The sequence below is a fragment of the Prunus persica genome, chromosome G5, assembly GCF_000346465.2.
Source record: "Prunus persica cultivar Lovell chromosome G5, Prunus_persica_NCBIv2, whole genome shotgun sequence".
Lineage (NCBI taxonomy): Eukaryota > Viridiplantae > Streptophyta > Magnoliopsida > Rosales > Rosaceae > Prunus > Prunus persica.
The window spans coordinates 9,270,285-9,287,863 of record NC_034013.1 but is presented as its reverse complement, the minus strand read 5'-3'; the positions used below and the strand labels follow the sequence as shown (position 1 = coordinate 9,287,863).

The following is a 17,579-nucleotide window of genomic DNA, read 5'->3' as shown; positions in this document are numbered from 1 at the left end:
TATTGTAATGTGACTTTGTTTGATCTATAAAATTTTATTTACATTTTTGTTTCATGAGAAAAAAAGCTCATAATATATCTCCTCTGAAGAAAAAAAAAATTTATTTAGCCTAGCCCTATAAAAATTCTTGAGTCCGCCATTGGCTTTAACCATGTTACAAAATTATCATTTACTATATAGGTAGTGTCCTCAATACAATAATACAATGTTCATATTCAAGAATTTCAAATTTGAAGTAAATACTTGAGGAAGTGTTTTGAACCTTTTTATTTTTATTTTTTTATTGTTAATATTTTTTTATGAACTAACCCACCTCTATCTCTTGAGATTGATATGTTGCGGTTTGAAGAATTTTCTGATATTATTCAAGATGTTCTTTTTTGTTTATTAATTCTTTTTGAAGTTTAAACTATCTGTTAACAAAAAAGTAACTAATATAGTGCAACAAAATAAATCACCATGTATCACTCATGACTTGAGACAAACCATACCAAGTCCTTTATTTCCTCCATTTATTATAAGATAATAAGGATTATGGGGAAACGATTGAACCAAGAGCATCAATGCATATATGTGACATGCATGCTGCATCTTTCAAGAGGGAATGAAAATAAATCTAAGTATAGAGCTCCAATTTAGATAACCTGGGTGTTGGAATGACAACTAATGGAGTCATTTTCTTTGTCACAATCCCAAATTTGTCTTGAAGGTCAAGCTTTGCATCATTGGGCAACCTCCACTCAAATGAATGCAAAAATGAAGCCAACACATAGATCATCATCCTCTCTGCTAAGGGAATCCCAGGACACATTCTTCTCCCAGAACCAAATGGAAGATATTCCAACTTATTGCCATTGTAATGAATGTTGTTGGTGGGAGGATCATTGAGGAACCTCTTGGGCCTAAATTCCAAGGGATTGTCCCAAACATTAGGGTCTCTGTGAATGGCCCAAACATTTAAAAAAACACTTGAACCTTTTGGTATTTTGAACCCTCCAATGGTGGTGGATTGACTTGGACAATGGGGAGCCAGAAGAGGCAGAGCAGGGTGCAATCTAGATGTCTCCTTAATCACAGCATCTAAATAATGTAATTTGGGTATATGAGACTCTTCAACCAAGTTTTTCAACCCCACAACTTCTTTCAATTCTTCTTGAACTTTTTTCAGGTCATCTGGTTGTTGCATCAGCTCAGCCATTACCCATTCCATCATTGTTGCTGTGGTGTCAGTACCACCAGCCATAATGTCCTGTTCAAAATTATCAACTGTTAAAAAGTTCAGAAAAAAGATTTGTTGCATTTGAATTTACTTCTTACTATCCCTCGTGTTAGAATTTTTACATCAAAATTTGCTCTTGAAAATAAATTGATAGGATGCACATAGAGGCATATCAGCAAAGTTTATTTATCATCACAAGAAGGATATTATATGGTGAGTCTCTCACTCATGTATATGTGAATACTGACCGTATTAATGCATTAAGTGTTGTCAAAAGTCATGTGTCAATGGCCACAAATCGCTCACATGCACCTGGTCAACTGCCAACAAACTACAAACCAAAACATAAGAATACAGTACCGTGAGCAGGGCCTTGATTTGTTGCAAAGTAAGCGATTCTGCATCATCTCCATGCTCATTAAGCTCCAACAGGAACTGCAGAAAGCCCTTCCTTTCATGCTTTAGCGATAGCCCCCCATCTTGCTCTGCTGCCTCACTCATCTGCTTTTCAATGGCAGAGTTGAGAATCTTTTCAGTCACAGATAGAACCTGCTTCGCACGCCTCGCAATTCCTTGCACATCAAACTTGGCAAGCCAAGGAAAAAAGTCGGAAATATTTCCCTTCCCAAGCAACTCCACCATTTCAGCCACCACATTTCTTAACTCTGCCCCAAGATCAGTCCCCTTCTCTGCTTCCAGAGTCCCACCCCACAACATTCTCATGATTGTGTTGACTGCTGTAAAAAATGCAACCTGCCCGAAATCAATTGGGCTGTCACTTTTGCCATAAATATGATCAATTGACTTGAGAACTTCCTCTTTTCTCAGAGCATAACAAGCATCAAGGTTGCCTTTGCTCATCACGTGGCTCACAAACACCTTGCGCAACCTCCTCCAATCTGGACCGTAGGATCCGAAGGCGATGTCAGTTCCTCCGTAGGAGATAATCTGTGCAGCAATTATAGGGTCATGATTTGCAAAGAGGGTGTCTTGGTCACGAACCACTTGTTTCACAAGTGATGGTGAAGAGAGCACAAAGCATAATTTGCTACCGAGTTGGAGTTTGTAGATAGGGCCATAAACACTTGCCAGGTTTGTGAATTCGCGGTGAAGGTTGGGCCCTAAAAAGGGAAGGCTCCCAAGAAATGGCAGGCCACGAGGACCTGATGGCAATGGAGGTGTTGGGTTTTTTGAGCTTTTCCAGTTCCACATGAACCAGAACAGAGCAACCGCCATGGCTGAAATGGTGAGAAATATTGCTCTGGTCATCATGAGATGGCCATCTTTCTCAATATTGCTAGCATCCCACCATGGTGACCACATTTTTTGTTAGCCTAAGGCCCTGAACCCTAATGAAGATGAAAGATATATACATATAGAAAAGCGTTTTGCTCCTACCAGATAAAGAAGCTTGTGGGATGTCGGGATAGCTTTTAAAAGCTAAATAAATAATGTCTTGCCCCTACCACACAAGACATCCAGGGGAAAACGCCAGAAGAAAAATCGAGAACTTGACAGGTTTGGACAATGGATGCATTATTTTGTGGCAGATTAATATCTCTGGTCACTGTTGTCTTGCAGTGTTTGCTTCAACTGGCGGCTGGCCTATGAGTAGAAAAATTACTTACATGAAATGCCGAGCCTCTAGAAGAAAACTGGAAAGTTTGTGCTGCATGCAGTTTATTTTTTATTTTTCTATTTCCATAATTTCTCCATTTATTTTTTTTATACTTACACACACCTTTAGGGAGACATGAAGACTAATATATATTTCTGCAAAAATTAAAAAGACATGAACACTTACTTTTCTTACAGTATTTATACACATCTTTGTTATATATGATCATCTGTTGATCAGTTTTACATTTTTCTTCTAACCAGTTGAACAAAGACTTCAATGGACCAATTTCTATTTTTAAAAAATAGCCACGGTCTGAGTAGTAGAAAGCACAATAAATACATCATAAAGCAACAAATTGTATTGAAGAAGAAAATGATGTTACAAGTGTTGTGACCATACACGAAAGAGTCTTTTAAGACGAATCATAAAATATGAGTTTTTCTATTTAAACCCTGCATTTCTCTTTGTTCACATCATATTCTAAGTTCACCTCAACTTCTAATTCAAATTTTAACAATTTCTAAGGAAACCCCATTATCTTCCCAAACTATCCCTAAATACACACCTAGGAGAAAAAAATAAAAATAAAAAACTCATCAACCTCACACTCCACACCCCACTATCTTGCCCCTCACCACTCTAAGTTCACCTCAACCTCAAAATTACAACAAGTCTTTAATCACAACATCCTCAATAATTATGGGAGGAGTCCCAAATCAAAAAATAATATCACATTACATACCTCAATTGACGACCCACAAGCCACTATTTGCATACCGTATTTAGGGTTTGTGAAGAGAAGATGAGAGTGTAGTAGGTTTCTTGGATTAAAAGAGAAGAGTAATCTGGCAATAGGGTGCATAGGAGGTTGTGTTTTTCTAAAACTTAATATGAAGAGTGGTAGGGTGTATGTATAGATGTATAAGGGTTAAGTATTAAGTTGGATGACATTTTTAAAATTTTTACACAATAATAAAACTTAAGAGCTTAATGATTTAAGTATTGGGGTGAACAAAGAAAAATGTGAGGTTTAAATAGAAAAACTCTAAAATATAAGACCTTTTAGACTAATAGAACGAGGGAATAGGGATGGCAACAAGTCGGATAGGGGCCGGGTATGACAATACCATCCCCATCCCCGCCCCCGTCTCCGAACCCATCCCCGTCCCCAAATCCATCATTGTTTAATAGGTTTAAGGGAATCCCAGTCCCAGTCCCTGTTGGTGGACTATCCCCCATACCTGCCCAGAATCCCCGATTTTTTTTTGCATAAAAAAATATTTATCATATATTTTAATATTAAGTTTCATATTAAATTATTATTCAACACATCCAAATTAACTATAAAGTTCAACTCAACTATTCAAAATCACATCAATATGAAATTCCAGAGAAGATTAGGAAGAATTAAGAGAGGGAGGTTAACTTAGGTTTAAACATAATATTATAATTATATATTTATTTATTTAAATATAAACACATTTATTTTCGGGTTGGGTTCGGGGATGGGGACGCTAATACTATCCCCTCCTCATATCTGTCGGAAATTTTTCAAGTTCGGGAATCCTCATACCCGATACCCGTTTGGCCCATAAATCTCCCCCCATTAGGGTTGGGGACCCGCCCCTGAGGAGATTTTTGTCATCCCTACGAAAGAACGTACGTGATAAAATATTAGAAAAAATCTTCTAGTGTTTAGCATGGGCCTTGTAGATTATTGTGTCAATTCACATCACAACCTGATCAACAAATCCAATGAATTTATAGGGAGACCAATTTTGCTGTTGATTTTCTAGCTAAGATGGGTCATCATAAGGATTTGGGTTATCATGAGCTCTCTTCTCCTCCTGATCAGATGCAGCCTATTTTAGATGATGATAAGAGTCGTCTTTTGAGGCCTAGATTTGTTCCTGTGTAGTTTTGTTGGTTTGGGCTTTGCCCCATATTTTACCAAATAAAAAAAAAAACAAATCCAATGAATTTATGTGGCTTAAACTCACTTGAGTTTATTAAAGAGTGCTACTATTTTCATCAATTGTTCTATTTTCTTAACCACCTTATCTTCAAAATTTTAAAGACAATTTATTCATTTGTAAAATGACTTCTAAGGACTTAAGGAAAAAAAACTCAACCAACATATCCCATCTATTTTAGGGTTTGACCAAAAAAAAAAAAAAAAAAAAAAAAGAAGAAGCGTACATTTTTTCCCCCTCTCCAAAACCAGCCAACAAAAAATTTTCACGTTTCAATAATTAATAAAAGTAAAAGGAAAATTTTCATATTTGATTAGGTGTACAACAAAATAACTCATCTAGCATATCATGTCTTACGACTTCCATCTAAAAATGTGACTTTCACTTAATCTTATTCCAACATGCCGATCAACTAACGTGTTAAAAGGAAATCTGTTTTTCCAAATTTCTCAATATGACCGTGGTCTAGCTTTTTCAATTTCTAACTTTGCAAGATAGCTACAGCTCCGACCAGAAAGAGAAGAAAAAGGAAGAAGCAAAACAACGATCTTAGCCATAGCTGGTCCAAGTCCAAGACCAAGAGGAGACAAAACGAAGTCAAAATCCTAATCTTTCTTTAAGCCAAGCGAAGCCCTCTGTATTCCAGAAGCTCGACGCACTTCCGAAACGGCCTCCACTGCTCCACTCTGTCTTTGATCCCTATAACGTATTTCTATATTTCATACATGTATATATAGTTTTGTTGCAATGGCGATCCAGAGTTTTAGTAAGGGGCTGGTGGGTTGCTCGTTTGCCAAAGTCAGGGTGAAGATACCCTAGCCGTCTGGTCCGACCGATAGGTGAGCGTCTAATTTATTTGTATCATATTTACCAGTCATATCTTTTACAGAAATAGTATCTAATTGGTGATTTTGATTTTGTAGGGACCGGCCAATCGAGAACAAGGATATTGTTCTCTGGTACACATTAGGGTTTCATCACATACCATGTCAAGAAGACTTCCCTATAATGCCGACGGTGTCGTCTAGCTTTGACCTAAAGCCTGTGAATTTCTTTGAGAGCAACCCCATACTTCGAACTCCACCTAATGTTGAGACAGATCTGCCTGTTTGCGTCGCTGCTGCTTCAGCTTAATTAAGCAATGAACATCAAGTGCCTCGAAAGATATTTCTGATCAGCTACTTGTAGAAAGTTACCTCAAAATGTGCCAATTGGGGGCTTGCATGAAATGAGCTTGATGTAACAACTAACAAGAAGTTGTACTGAAACCGATGTGGCCATGAAATAAAAGATCGATGAGTGGAGTTAGTGGGAATCTACATTACGTACAGAGGCCATTATGTAAGAAATTAGATTTAGTGATGATGGAATCTCACTTGAAGATTCCAAGGCTCTTATATTGATATTTAATATATCACTAATTTTAGTGGTACGTTATTTAACCTTATTCTTGTCTTTATTTTAGTAATTTTTGAATGAGATCGTAATACTGTCATATAATTTATATTCTTGAATTTCTGCACCCGAAATCCTATTTTTAACTAGATATCACCATGTTGAGATAAACTAAGTTTGCACTTGTGCTTTTCAAACCTAATTAAATTAGTTCTATAATTTAAAGTATGCTTTAACCATGTTACAAAATTATCATTTACTATATAGGTAGTGTCCTCAATACAATAATACAATGTTCATATTCAAGAATTTCAAATTTGAAGTAAATACTTGAGGAAGTGTTTTGAACCTTATTTTTTTTTATTGTTAATATTTTTTTATGAACTAACCCACCTCTATCTCTTGAGATTGATATGTTGCGGTTTGAAGAATTTTTTGATATTATTCAAGATGTTCTTTTTTGTTTATTAATTCTTTTTGAAGTTTAAACTATCTGTTAACAAAAAAGTAACTAATATAGTGCAACAAAATAAATCACAATGTATCACTCGTGACATGAGACAAACCACACCAAGTCTTTTATTTCCTCCATTTATTATAAGATAATAAGGATTATGGGGGAAACGATTGAACCAAGAGCATCAATGCATATATGTGACATGCATGCTGCATCTTTCAAGAGGGAATGAAAATAACTCTAAGTATAGAGCTCCAATTTAGATAACCTGGGTGTTGGAATGACAACTAATGGAGTCATTTTCTTTGTCACAATCCCAAATTTGTCTTGAAGGTCAAGCTTTGCATCATTGGGCAACCTCCACTCAAATGAATGCAAAAATGAAGCCAACACATAGATCATCATCCTCTCTGCTAAGGGAATCCCAGGACACATTCTTCTCCCAGAACCAAATGGAAGATATTCCAACTTATTGCCATTGTAATGAATGTTGTTGGTGGGAGGATCATTGAGGAACCTCTTGGGCCTAAATTCCAAGGGATTGTCCCAAACATTAGGGTCTCTGTGAATGGCCCAAACATTTAAAAAAACATTTGAACCTTTTGGTATTTTGAACCCTCCAATGGTGGTGGATTGGCTTGGACAATGGGGTACCAGAAGAGGGAAAGCAGGGTGCAATCTAGATGTCTCCTTAATCACAACATCTAAGTAATGTAATTTAGGTACATGAGACTCTTCAACCAAGTTGTCCAAACCCACAACTTCTTTCAGTTCTTGTTGAACTTTTTTCAGGTCATCTGGGTGTTGCATCAGCTCAGCCATTACCCATTCCACCATTGTTGCTGTGGTATCAGTACCACCAGCCACAATGTCCTGTTCAAAATTATCAAACTGTTAAAAAGTTCAGAAAAAAGATTTGTTGCATTTTTATTTACTTCTTACTATCCCTTGTGTTAGAATTTTTACATCAAAATTTCTTGAAAATAAATTGATAGGATGCACATAGAGGCATATCAGCAAAGTTTATTCACCACTACAAAATAGCAAAAAGACAACACCTAATACATACCGTTGCAGTTGTTTTTTCTACAACTGTTCTTTGTAAGCCGTTGTAATTAGCCAATAAAACCGTCATCTATGTAAAAAATGTTGTTTGATTTTTCTGCTTAATATGATTGGATGTGTTGATTAGTATTACCCTGTTTATTGAATTTAATTTTTGTTTTACGTATAAATGAAATTTATCTATGTTGTGACTCTTCTGCCGTGCTCTGGTTTTGCAGCAAACTCCAAGTACGTATTCTCTCTTTCAATTTATCTTGCTTAAATTAAGGGAGATGATTTTCCCACTCCCCTTTTCTTCACTTACACTCCTTTTTGTTTTTTAATACTTTTTAATCACTTTTATTCTTTTTTGTTCTTTCTCTTTCCTATTCTACCATTACCCTACAATTCTCTTTAATATACATGTATAATCAATAACTAATATTATGAAAGAATAAAAATCTGAGACTATTATACATACATTGCTCTCTGCATATCTAAGTTCCTAATGACAGTTTGGTTAGTAGCATTCTTTGGTTCTTCCACCATATTTATATGTTAGCCCAAAAAATTTATTATCTATTAACTACAACAAAGAAAAATAATACTCACATACTTGATAAAAAAAAACTAAGAATTTGGCATACAAATACTCACATTTCTATCCATTTTCAGATTTATTTTTGTTTTATTTTTTGTTAACTTTTTTTAATTGAAGTTATCAATACCTTAATGTAGGATAAGGGTAGAATAGGAAAGAGAAAGAACAAAAAATAACAATATTAATTAAAAAGTATTAAAAAGGGAAATATAGTGTAAGTTGAGAAAAGAGAGTGGGAAAATCACCTCCCTAAATTAATACATTGTTCAACGTTTTTTGTTTTTGGTACTGTTTCAGTTGTAGAGGGAATGCCAACACATGAGCAGATTGATGAAGTTAGGCATGAGTTAGCAAGTTTTGTGACCAAGACGTAGAGCGATAATGTTAAGGAACAAGATAAACACAATTTTTTTTTTATTGTGAAAATTGTTGTAATGTACATGCATTTAATTCTAATTGTAAATTGATATTGTGATATAAATTATTAGTGTAAATTTCCATTAATTTTCATAGTGAAAGATTACTTTGGAATTTTGTGGGTGACCAAATGCTATTTTCAACAATGGTTTTTCATAGAAAACGTTATCTAATGGGTGTTTCCACAACGGTTTGACATAAAAACCTTTATCTAGTTGTAATATCTATAAAAACTGTTGTTGAACTAGGCAAATTACAATGGTGCTAAACAAAACCGTTGTGGAATGTGACTAATTACAACAGTTTTCTGTAACAACCGTTGTAGAAGGTGACAATTTATAACGGTTTTAAATAAAAAAACCGTTGTGGAAGGTGACAAATTACAACGGTTTTAAGTAAAAATCATTTGTGGAAGTTAACCAATTACAACGGTCATACATAAAAAGAAGCGTGGAAGGTGATTGATTACAACGGTTGTATATAAAACCGTTGTGGAAGGATACAAACTACAACAGTTATTAACCATTGTGTATATAATATAGAATAGACGACACGGCTAAAGTTAACGATTTTAAAACTGAAACCACAACAGTTTTTAGCCGTTGTCTATTACCTTTTTTGTAGTAGTGATTTATCATCACAAGAAGGATGTTATATGGTGAGTCTCTCACGCATGCATATTGGAATACTGACTGTATTAATGCATTAAGTGTTGTCAAAAGTAAGGCAAAAGTCATGTGTCAATGGCCAAAAATCGCTCGTATGCACTTGGTCGACTGCCAACAAACTCCAAACCAGAGATAAGAATACAGTACCGTGAGTAGGGCCTTGATTTGTTGCAAAGTAAGCGATTCTGCACCATTTCCATGCTCATTAAGCTCCAACAGGAACTGCAGAAAGCCCTTCCTTTCATGCTTTAGTGAGAGCCCCCCATCTTGCTCTGCTGCCTCACTCATCTGCTTTTCAATGGCAGAGTTGAGAATCTTTTCAGTCACAGGTTTGATGTGCAAGGAATCTTTTCGCACGCCTCGCAATTCCTTGCACATCAAACCTGGCAAGCCAAGGAAAAAAGTCGGAAATATTTCCCTTCCCAAGCAACTCCACCATTTCAGCCACCACATTTCTTAACTCTGCCCCAAGATCAGTCCCCTTCTCTGCTTCCAGAGTCCCACCCCACAACATTCTCATGATTGTGTTGATTGCTGTAAAAAATGCAACCTGCCCGAAATCAATTGGTGTGCCACTTTTGCCAAAAATATGACCAATTGACTTGAGAACTTCCTCTTTTCTCAGAGCATAACAAGCATCAAGGTTGCCTTTGCTCATCACGTGGCTCACAAACACCTTGCGCAACTTCCTCCAATCTGGACCGTAGGATCCGAAGGCGATGTCAGTTCCTCCGTAGGAGGCAATCTGTGCAGCAATTGTAGGGTCATGATTTGCAAAGAGGGTGTCTTGGTCACGAACCACTTGTTTCACAAGTGACGGCGAAGAGAGCACAAAGCATAATTTGCTACCAAGTTGGAGTTTGTAGATAGGGCCATAAACGCTTGCCAGGTTTGTGAATTCGTGGTGAAGGTTGGGGCCTAAAAAGGGAAGGCTCCCAAGAAATGGCAGACCACGAGGACCTGGTGGCAATGGAGGTGTTGGGTTTTTTGAGCTTTTCCAGTTCCACATGAACCAGAACAGAGCAACCGCCATGGCTGAAATGGTGAGAAATATTGCTCTTGTCATCATGAGATGGCCATCTTTCTCAATATTGCTAGCACACCATGGTGACCACATTTTTTGTTAGCCTTAGGCCCTGAACCCTAATGAAGATGAAAGATATATAGGCTTATTATATATACAGAAAATACATGTAGAAAAGCTTTTTGCTCCTATCAGATAAAGAAGCTTGTGGGATGTGGGGATAGCTTTTAAGAGCTAAATAATGTTTTGCCCCTACCACGCAAGACATCCAGGAGAAAACGCCAGAAGAAAAATCGATAACTCGACAGATTTGGACAATGGATGCATTATTTTGTGGCAGATTAATATCTCTGGTCACTGTTGTCTTGCAGTGTTTGCCTCAACTGGGTGGGCTCAGAGGTGTTAGGCTTCGGCCTATGAGTAAAAAAAATTATTTTTCTTACAGTATTTATACACATCTTTGTTATATATGATCATCTGTTCAGTTTTACATTTTTCTTCTAACCAGTTGAACAAAGACTTCAATGTACCAATTTCTATCTGAAAAAAATAGGCAAGGTATGAGTAGTAGAAGGAACAATCATAAAGCAACAAATTGTATTGAAGAAGAAAATGATGTTGCAAGTGTCGTGACCATACACTAAAGAGTCTTCTAAGACGAATCACAAAATATAAGACCTTTTTGTTGTAAAGAAAAAACATGTGGAGCCCACTCACTACTGGTTTGAAGACTTTGGTGCATGAGTTTATTGTACACTCACAGGAAGCTATCAACTTTGCCTATAAAAAGGCTTCACCTTCCCTTGCGTGATACACACCATCAGATAAGGAAGAGATAGAGCCCAGAGAGAAAGAAGAGAAGGAAGAAAGAGGATGAGTGAGTGGAGAGAAAAGAGAGCAGAGAGAAATTCTCCAAGAGAGAAAAAAGAAGAAAAAAGTGAGCCACATATATTGTAAACACTAAAGTTATAGTCATATTATTTTACATAGTGGAAAAGTTACTGCTGCTGCTCTCCGAGGACGTAGGCATACCCGAACCTAGTTAAATGTTGTGTCTCATCTACTTTACGTGCAGCTCAATATTTTCATACATATTTGTGTTATTTTATAACACGTTATCAGCACGAAAAACTCTCAGGTATAATTTTTGTGCTGCATTATTATTTGTGTTATTAACCATTGTGTTGATGTAAGGAAGAAAAGTAGTGGAGGAGCTGCGGTCTGCTAGAGAGATATACGAGCAAACCCACCAAAACATGATAAGCTCTCTGTCTTTTTATCTTCTTAATTTATTTTATTAATACTTTGCACCATTCAATACCACTTACTATATATGCTGACTAATGGCAGGTGAGAAAGCAACAAGATTGAAGGCATGGGCATATGCACAATAATCACTTCAATATCATTGTCGGCCAAGATTCATTTTTGATATATGGTTGCTTTATTAAAGAATCATTGACTATTTTGGTCTTGGTATAATATATTATTAAGTGGTAATATAATATACTATATTTATTTGCTTTCCTATTACTAACCACTAACAAAAATGGACGGTTTCACCTCCTATATTTTTAGTGGTGGTTTTATCCTCATATTTATTTTATTTACTATATGATGTAGGTTTATTATCCATACAATTTATTTACTGTATGATGTAGGTTTATTACTAATACAATTTATTTACTGTATGGTGTAGTTTTATTACATATATAACAATATTTATTTAAAAGTGGGCGCAGGTTTATCGTCCACACAACTGCTTGTACTTTTTATTTAAGAAGTATGGAGTAGAATTAGTGCACATACAAGCACATTTACTTTATCACACATTTACATTTATTTAAAGTATGGTGCGGGATTATCGTCCATATCAGCAATTTATTTACAAGAAATTTAATTTATGAATTTATTTTATCACACATTTACATTTATTTAAAGTATGGTGCAAGATTATCGTCCATACTAGCAATTTATTTATTTTATGAATTAATTGTGTGATATGATGAGTTTTTACAGTGCACAGATCAGGACCAGAAGTTTCTTGATCTTCATCATACAACTACATCAGGACTTGAAGATCCTTAATGATGATATTGACATGAGAGCTAGCAGTCTCTCCGGTACTATATTTGTAAACAAGAGATCGGACTTGAAAATCCTTGATCCTTGACATGTAAATGAGGACCTGGAGTTCCTTGATGATGTAACAGTACTGTATTGGGTAATATGTAGTACACATGAATAATAATTGTATTGGCAAATGTACTGTACACATGAATAGATACGTATTCATGACATGATGAATAGTACCGTATACATGAATAGTGACGTATACATAAATATTAACCATTTTGGGTATGGATGAGCAATTAAATGAGATGCTAGAAGTTCCTCAAAATATGGACAATTATGTAAGGGCTTGAAGTCTCGAAATATGTACAGAAAATTGTAAAAATGTCCATACCATGAGAATATGTGATTTTGGCACGAAGTTCAAAATCTAAGAGTATTGAATGCCCATACTATGAGAGTATGTGATTTTGGCCTAAAGTTCCAACAATTAAATACACAACCCTTGAGGTTATATTACAAGTTATGGCAAACCACATATTTCTTTGGCATAAGAAAATGATGAATTTAATAAAATTCGATTATGTTATAATCGACACCTCAAGGAAGAAAGATATTTTGTGAATTCCGGTTGTTAAGAATACACTGTGAAATGGATAATATCAGGATAAACCTCAAATGATGAATTGAGGCTCCCCACATATTTTGTTATATTATATCATCTGGGCCGGAAGCCCATGAATCCAAATATATGAGAAATCCCGAACCTAAGGTTTTGGGTATATAGTAGTTAATTCTCTTTACTACTATATTGCAATATTATCATGGCTTTTGCTCAATTTATACCTCATGCCCATTTGAAAAGGACAAATAAATTTTGAGGTCGTGTTTAGCTAGGGCCAAAAGTTTCGGACTCACATGCATTGAAATATGTAATTTGAGAGATTTGATGTGGTTACTTGAACCTATAAGGCACAAGGTTCCAAACCGTCATTTTGAAAAGACGTAAAAACAATAGGTGCAAGTTTAAGAATTTGCGCAATTATTATAACAGGAAAGGAGCATACAACAAATAGATTTTTTCCACCTGCAGGGAAAAGTAGGCTATGCAAAATCTATAAAATTACATTATGTTCTGGAAGCCTATGAAGGAAGAGGACGGCGCCTCTTAAGCTTAACCATGAGCCTCTTGTGGTCTCCCAGAATCTTTTCATTGGAAACCTACAGCATGTCTAGCCTTCTTAGCATATCAATGAAGTACGAACTCATCAATTTCAACAAGGCATTATTTTCTTCTTTAAGTTTCTCAACCTCCTGTTGAGACTCATGAAGCATTATCTGAAGAGACGAATTTTCAATGGTCAGCTCCTGAATCTCGTTTACTCTAGCAAGCAAACGATCAACCATGTTAGAAACAGAAGCAGCACTCTGAATGCTAAAAGCCATTGAGTCATCAATAGTCTCTTCATCAGACCTCATTGTTCCATTGGAGTAAGGAAATTCTTAGCTACTATGATAGCAGTGGTATCATTTATCATCACAGGTTTTGTTGGATACGTGGACTTTGGAAATTTTTATGATTTATATAGAGATAGCTCACTGGAAATATATTTACTTACTCAACTACGTGAATAGTTGATGGCTACATCCTCCACTCACTCCGAAAAGATTTTCACTCCTTAAAGAAAGTCATGAAGATATCAGAGGGAGCATCCAGAAGTATGCTACACTGATTACTGTAACCTTATTCCTTCCATCAGTTTTCTACCTCACTAGGTTTTTTTCTCCAAGTGAAGTCTAATGAGGCAACCAACATATTATTTGTGGTCTCCAAGGGGGAGTGTTGTAAAGAATAAACATGTGGAGCCCACTTACTATTGGTTTGAAGACTTTGGTGCATGAGTTTATTGCACGCTCACGGGAAGCTATCAACTTTGCCTATAAAAAGGCTTAATCCTTCCCTTGCGTGATACACACCATCAGAGAAGGAAGAGATAGAGCCCAGAGAGAAGGAAGAGAAGGAAGAAAGAGGGTGAGTGAGTGGAGAGAAAAAAAAGCAGAGAGAAATTCTCCAAGAGAGAAAAAAAAAAAAAACAGTGAGCCACATATATTGTAAACACTAAAGTTGTAGCCCTATTATTTTACATAGTGGAAAAGTTACTGCTACTGCTCTCCAAGGACGTACGTATAGCCGAACTTCGTTAAATGCTGTGTTTCATCTACTTTACGTGCAGCTCAATATTCTCGCACATATTCTTGTTATTTTATAACACTTTTAGACTAATAGAACGAGGGAATGTGCGTGATAAAATATTAGAAAGAATCTTCTAGTGTTTGCCATGGCCTTGTGAACCATTGTGTCAATATACATCACAACTCGATCAACAAATCCAATGAATTAATATGGCTTAAACTCACTTGAGTTTGTTAAATGGCTTGGCATAAAGAGAATGGAAATGACATATGTGTCCTAAAAAACACAATGTACTGGTACATTAGATTAGGTGTACAACAAAATAACTCATCTAGCATATCATGTCTTACGACTTCCAGTAACGTGTTAAAAGGAAATATGTTTTTCCAAATTTCTCAATATGACCGTGGTCTAGCTCTTTCAATTCCCAACTTTGCAAGATAGCTATAGCTCCGACCAGAAAGAGAGGAAAAAGAAAGAAGCAAAACAACGATCTTAGCCATAGCTGGTCCAAGTCTAAGACCAAGAGGAGACAAAACGAAGTCAAAATCCTAATATTTTTTTAAGCCAAGTGTAGCCCTCTGTACTCCAGAAGCTCGAAGCACTTCCGAAACGGCCTCCATTGCTCCACTCTGTCTCTGATCCCTATAACTTGTTTGTATTATTTCACACACACACATACATATATACAGTCCCCTTCTATTAAGGGTTTTTCAAATAATTTTATTTGAAGGATACCCTCCCTTACAAATATTTTTTCAACGATCCAAATTATCTATTTTTTAAGTCTATATTCATATATCATCCTTGCAAAATATTAGACAAATTGGAAACCATTTTGATATCCAATTGTGTCATACAAAATCAATAAACACAGTACTTCAAAAAAGTACTAAAATTTCAATAATTCAATTGAGTGGTCAAATGATATCGGATTTAAATAATTTTTTTTGTAGAGATGATCTTTGAATGAGTATCTACAAAATAGACTATTTGGATTAGTAAAATACAATACAGAACGGGCCATACAAGGGTGTCCTTCAAATAAACATATTTGAGAGAACCCTCAATGAAAGCTCTTCGCCTCCTACAAAGTCACTGAACGGCACCATGCGAACAAACGGAAAACTGACTTAGTCCTTTAGCGAGTCAAAGGCACCGAAGACAAAGCAAGTCCCCAATTAAGAAGCTTTCTCAAATCGGGAACTTGGGGGACTCCTGTTTATACCACAATTGATGAACCAATAAGGGAAAGACACATGGACAAAGAAGGGATCGGTAAGGACCCGTTCGACACCTCTGACTGCCGATCGCAAGGCCAAATCCCAAAACATCACTTGGATACGTGGAGCTCCCACAACAAATGTCTACAGTCCCACATCGAAATTCTACACAACATGCACACCTCCCAAGAACTATAACATGGGGCACAAGTCCCAAAATGGAGGTAACTAGAACTTTCGGTATACTTAGCCATTACTTTGTCCAAATTACTATTCACTCTGTACTTACTTAAGCATCGGAGAGCCTTCGGTCGGTACCACACCGGTGCCCTAGGCCTTACCGAGCATTCTCATTTTGTAGATTAGCCGCTCTACCGAGGCCTAGGACATTCCGAAGTCAAAAACATCACTAAGTTGGGCCCAAAAGTTCGAACCATTTTTTAGCATGAAGAAGTCGGAAACATTTGCCTTCCCAAGCAACTCCATTATTTCAGCCATCACATTTCTTAACTTTGCCCTAAGATCAACCCCCTTCTCTGCTTCTAAAGTCCTGCCCTATAGCCTTCTCATGATTGTGTTGATTAGTGTAAAAAATGCAACCTGCCCCAAATCAATTGGGCTGCCAACTTTGCCATAAATATGACTAATTAACTTGAGAACCGCCTATTTTCTCAGAGCATAACCAGCATAAAGGTTGGCTTTGCTTAGCATGTGGCTCACAAACACCTTACGCAGCCTTCTCAAATCTGGACTGTAGGATCCAAAAGCGATGTCGGTTCCTCCATAGGAGGCAATCTGTGCAGCAATTGGGGGGTCACGATTTGCGAATAGGGTGTCTTGGTCGCGAAGTATTTGTTTGACAAGCGATGGTGAAGAGAGCACAAACTGCTACCAAGTTGGAGTTTGTAAATAGGGCCATAAATGGTTGCCAAATTTGTGAACTCATGGTGAAGGTAGGGGCCTCAAAAGGGAAGACTCCTGAGAAATGGCTGCTAGAATATGAATATGGTTTGAATACTTTGGGTTAAGTTTTATTCTTCTCCATAAAGAGGTATATATAGGAGTTTACATGAGTGCTTTACAAGGAATTAGATACAGTAATCAATTATGATAATATATCCTAATTATACAATGATTTGTCAACTATATAGAATAAGAAAGTAAATCCCTTAATTAATCAAGGAAATAAATCTCCTTAATTAATTAGGAGACTCACGTCAACACTCCTCCTCAAGTTGGTGCATATATGTCACCAATGCCCAACTTGGTAAGTGAGTCATGAAATATTTTGCCACAAACAGCTTTTGCTAGTTGATCTTCTGATTTTACTAATGGTAGACGGATGGTCTTCTTCTCAATTTTTTCTTTGATAAAATGTCTATCCACCTCAACATGTTTGGTTCGATCATGTTGAATTGGATCATGGGCAATATCAATAGCTGACTTGTTGTCACAATGCAACTATGTTGGCTTTTCTAGCTTGAAGCCCAATTCTATCAAGAGTTTTCTGATCCACAATAATTCACAAACTCCGTGAGCCATTTCTTCATACCCTGCTTCTGCACTAGACTGAGAAACACATTTTGCTTTTTACTCTGCCAAGTGACTAGATTACCTCCCATGAATGTAAAGTAACCAAAAGTAGAGCATCTATCTTTAATGGAACAAGC

General features: G+C 36.4%; 1 protein-coding gene and 1 pseudogene across 2 annotated transcripts; both read right to left on the bottom strand.

The window, feature by feature from the left end:
• On the bottom strand, positions 441 to 2,599 carry LOC18776891 (flavonoid 3'-monooxygenase). The gene is made up of 2 exons (XM_007210967.2): positions 1,580 to 2,599; positions 441 to 1,249 (listed from the first exon to the last, which is right to left on the bottom strand). The coding sequence occupies exons 1-2, from the start codon at positions 2,540 to 2,542 to the stop codon at positions 617 to 619; spliced, it is 1,596 nt and encodes a 531-aa protein (XP_007211029.1). The 5' UTR covers positions 2,543 to 2,599; the 3' UTR covers positions 441 to 616.
• On the bottom strand, positions 6,765 to 10,570 carry LOC18777010 (annotated as a pseudogene). The gene is made up of 2 exons (XR_002271805.1): positions 9,543 to 10,570; positions 6,765 to 7,538 (listed from the first exon to the last, which is right to left on the bottom strand). The product of XR_002271805.1 is annotated as a flavonoid 3'-monooxygenase (transcript).

Excerpts from the sequence above, each read along its gene's own strand:
- LOC18776891 (XM_007210967.2), bottom strand. The coding sequence starts at position 2,542 with ATGTGGTCACCATGGTGGGATGCTAGCAATATTGAGAAAGATGGCCAT. Across the intron at positions 1,250-1,579 it reads AAATCAAGGCCCTGCTCACG|GACATTATGGCTGGTGGTAC; the intron begins GTACTGTATTCT and ends AATTTTGAACAG.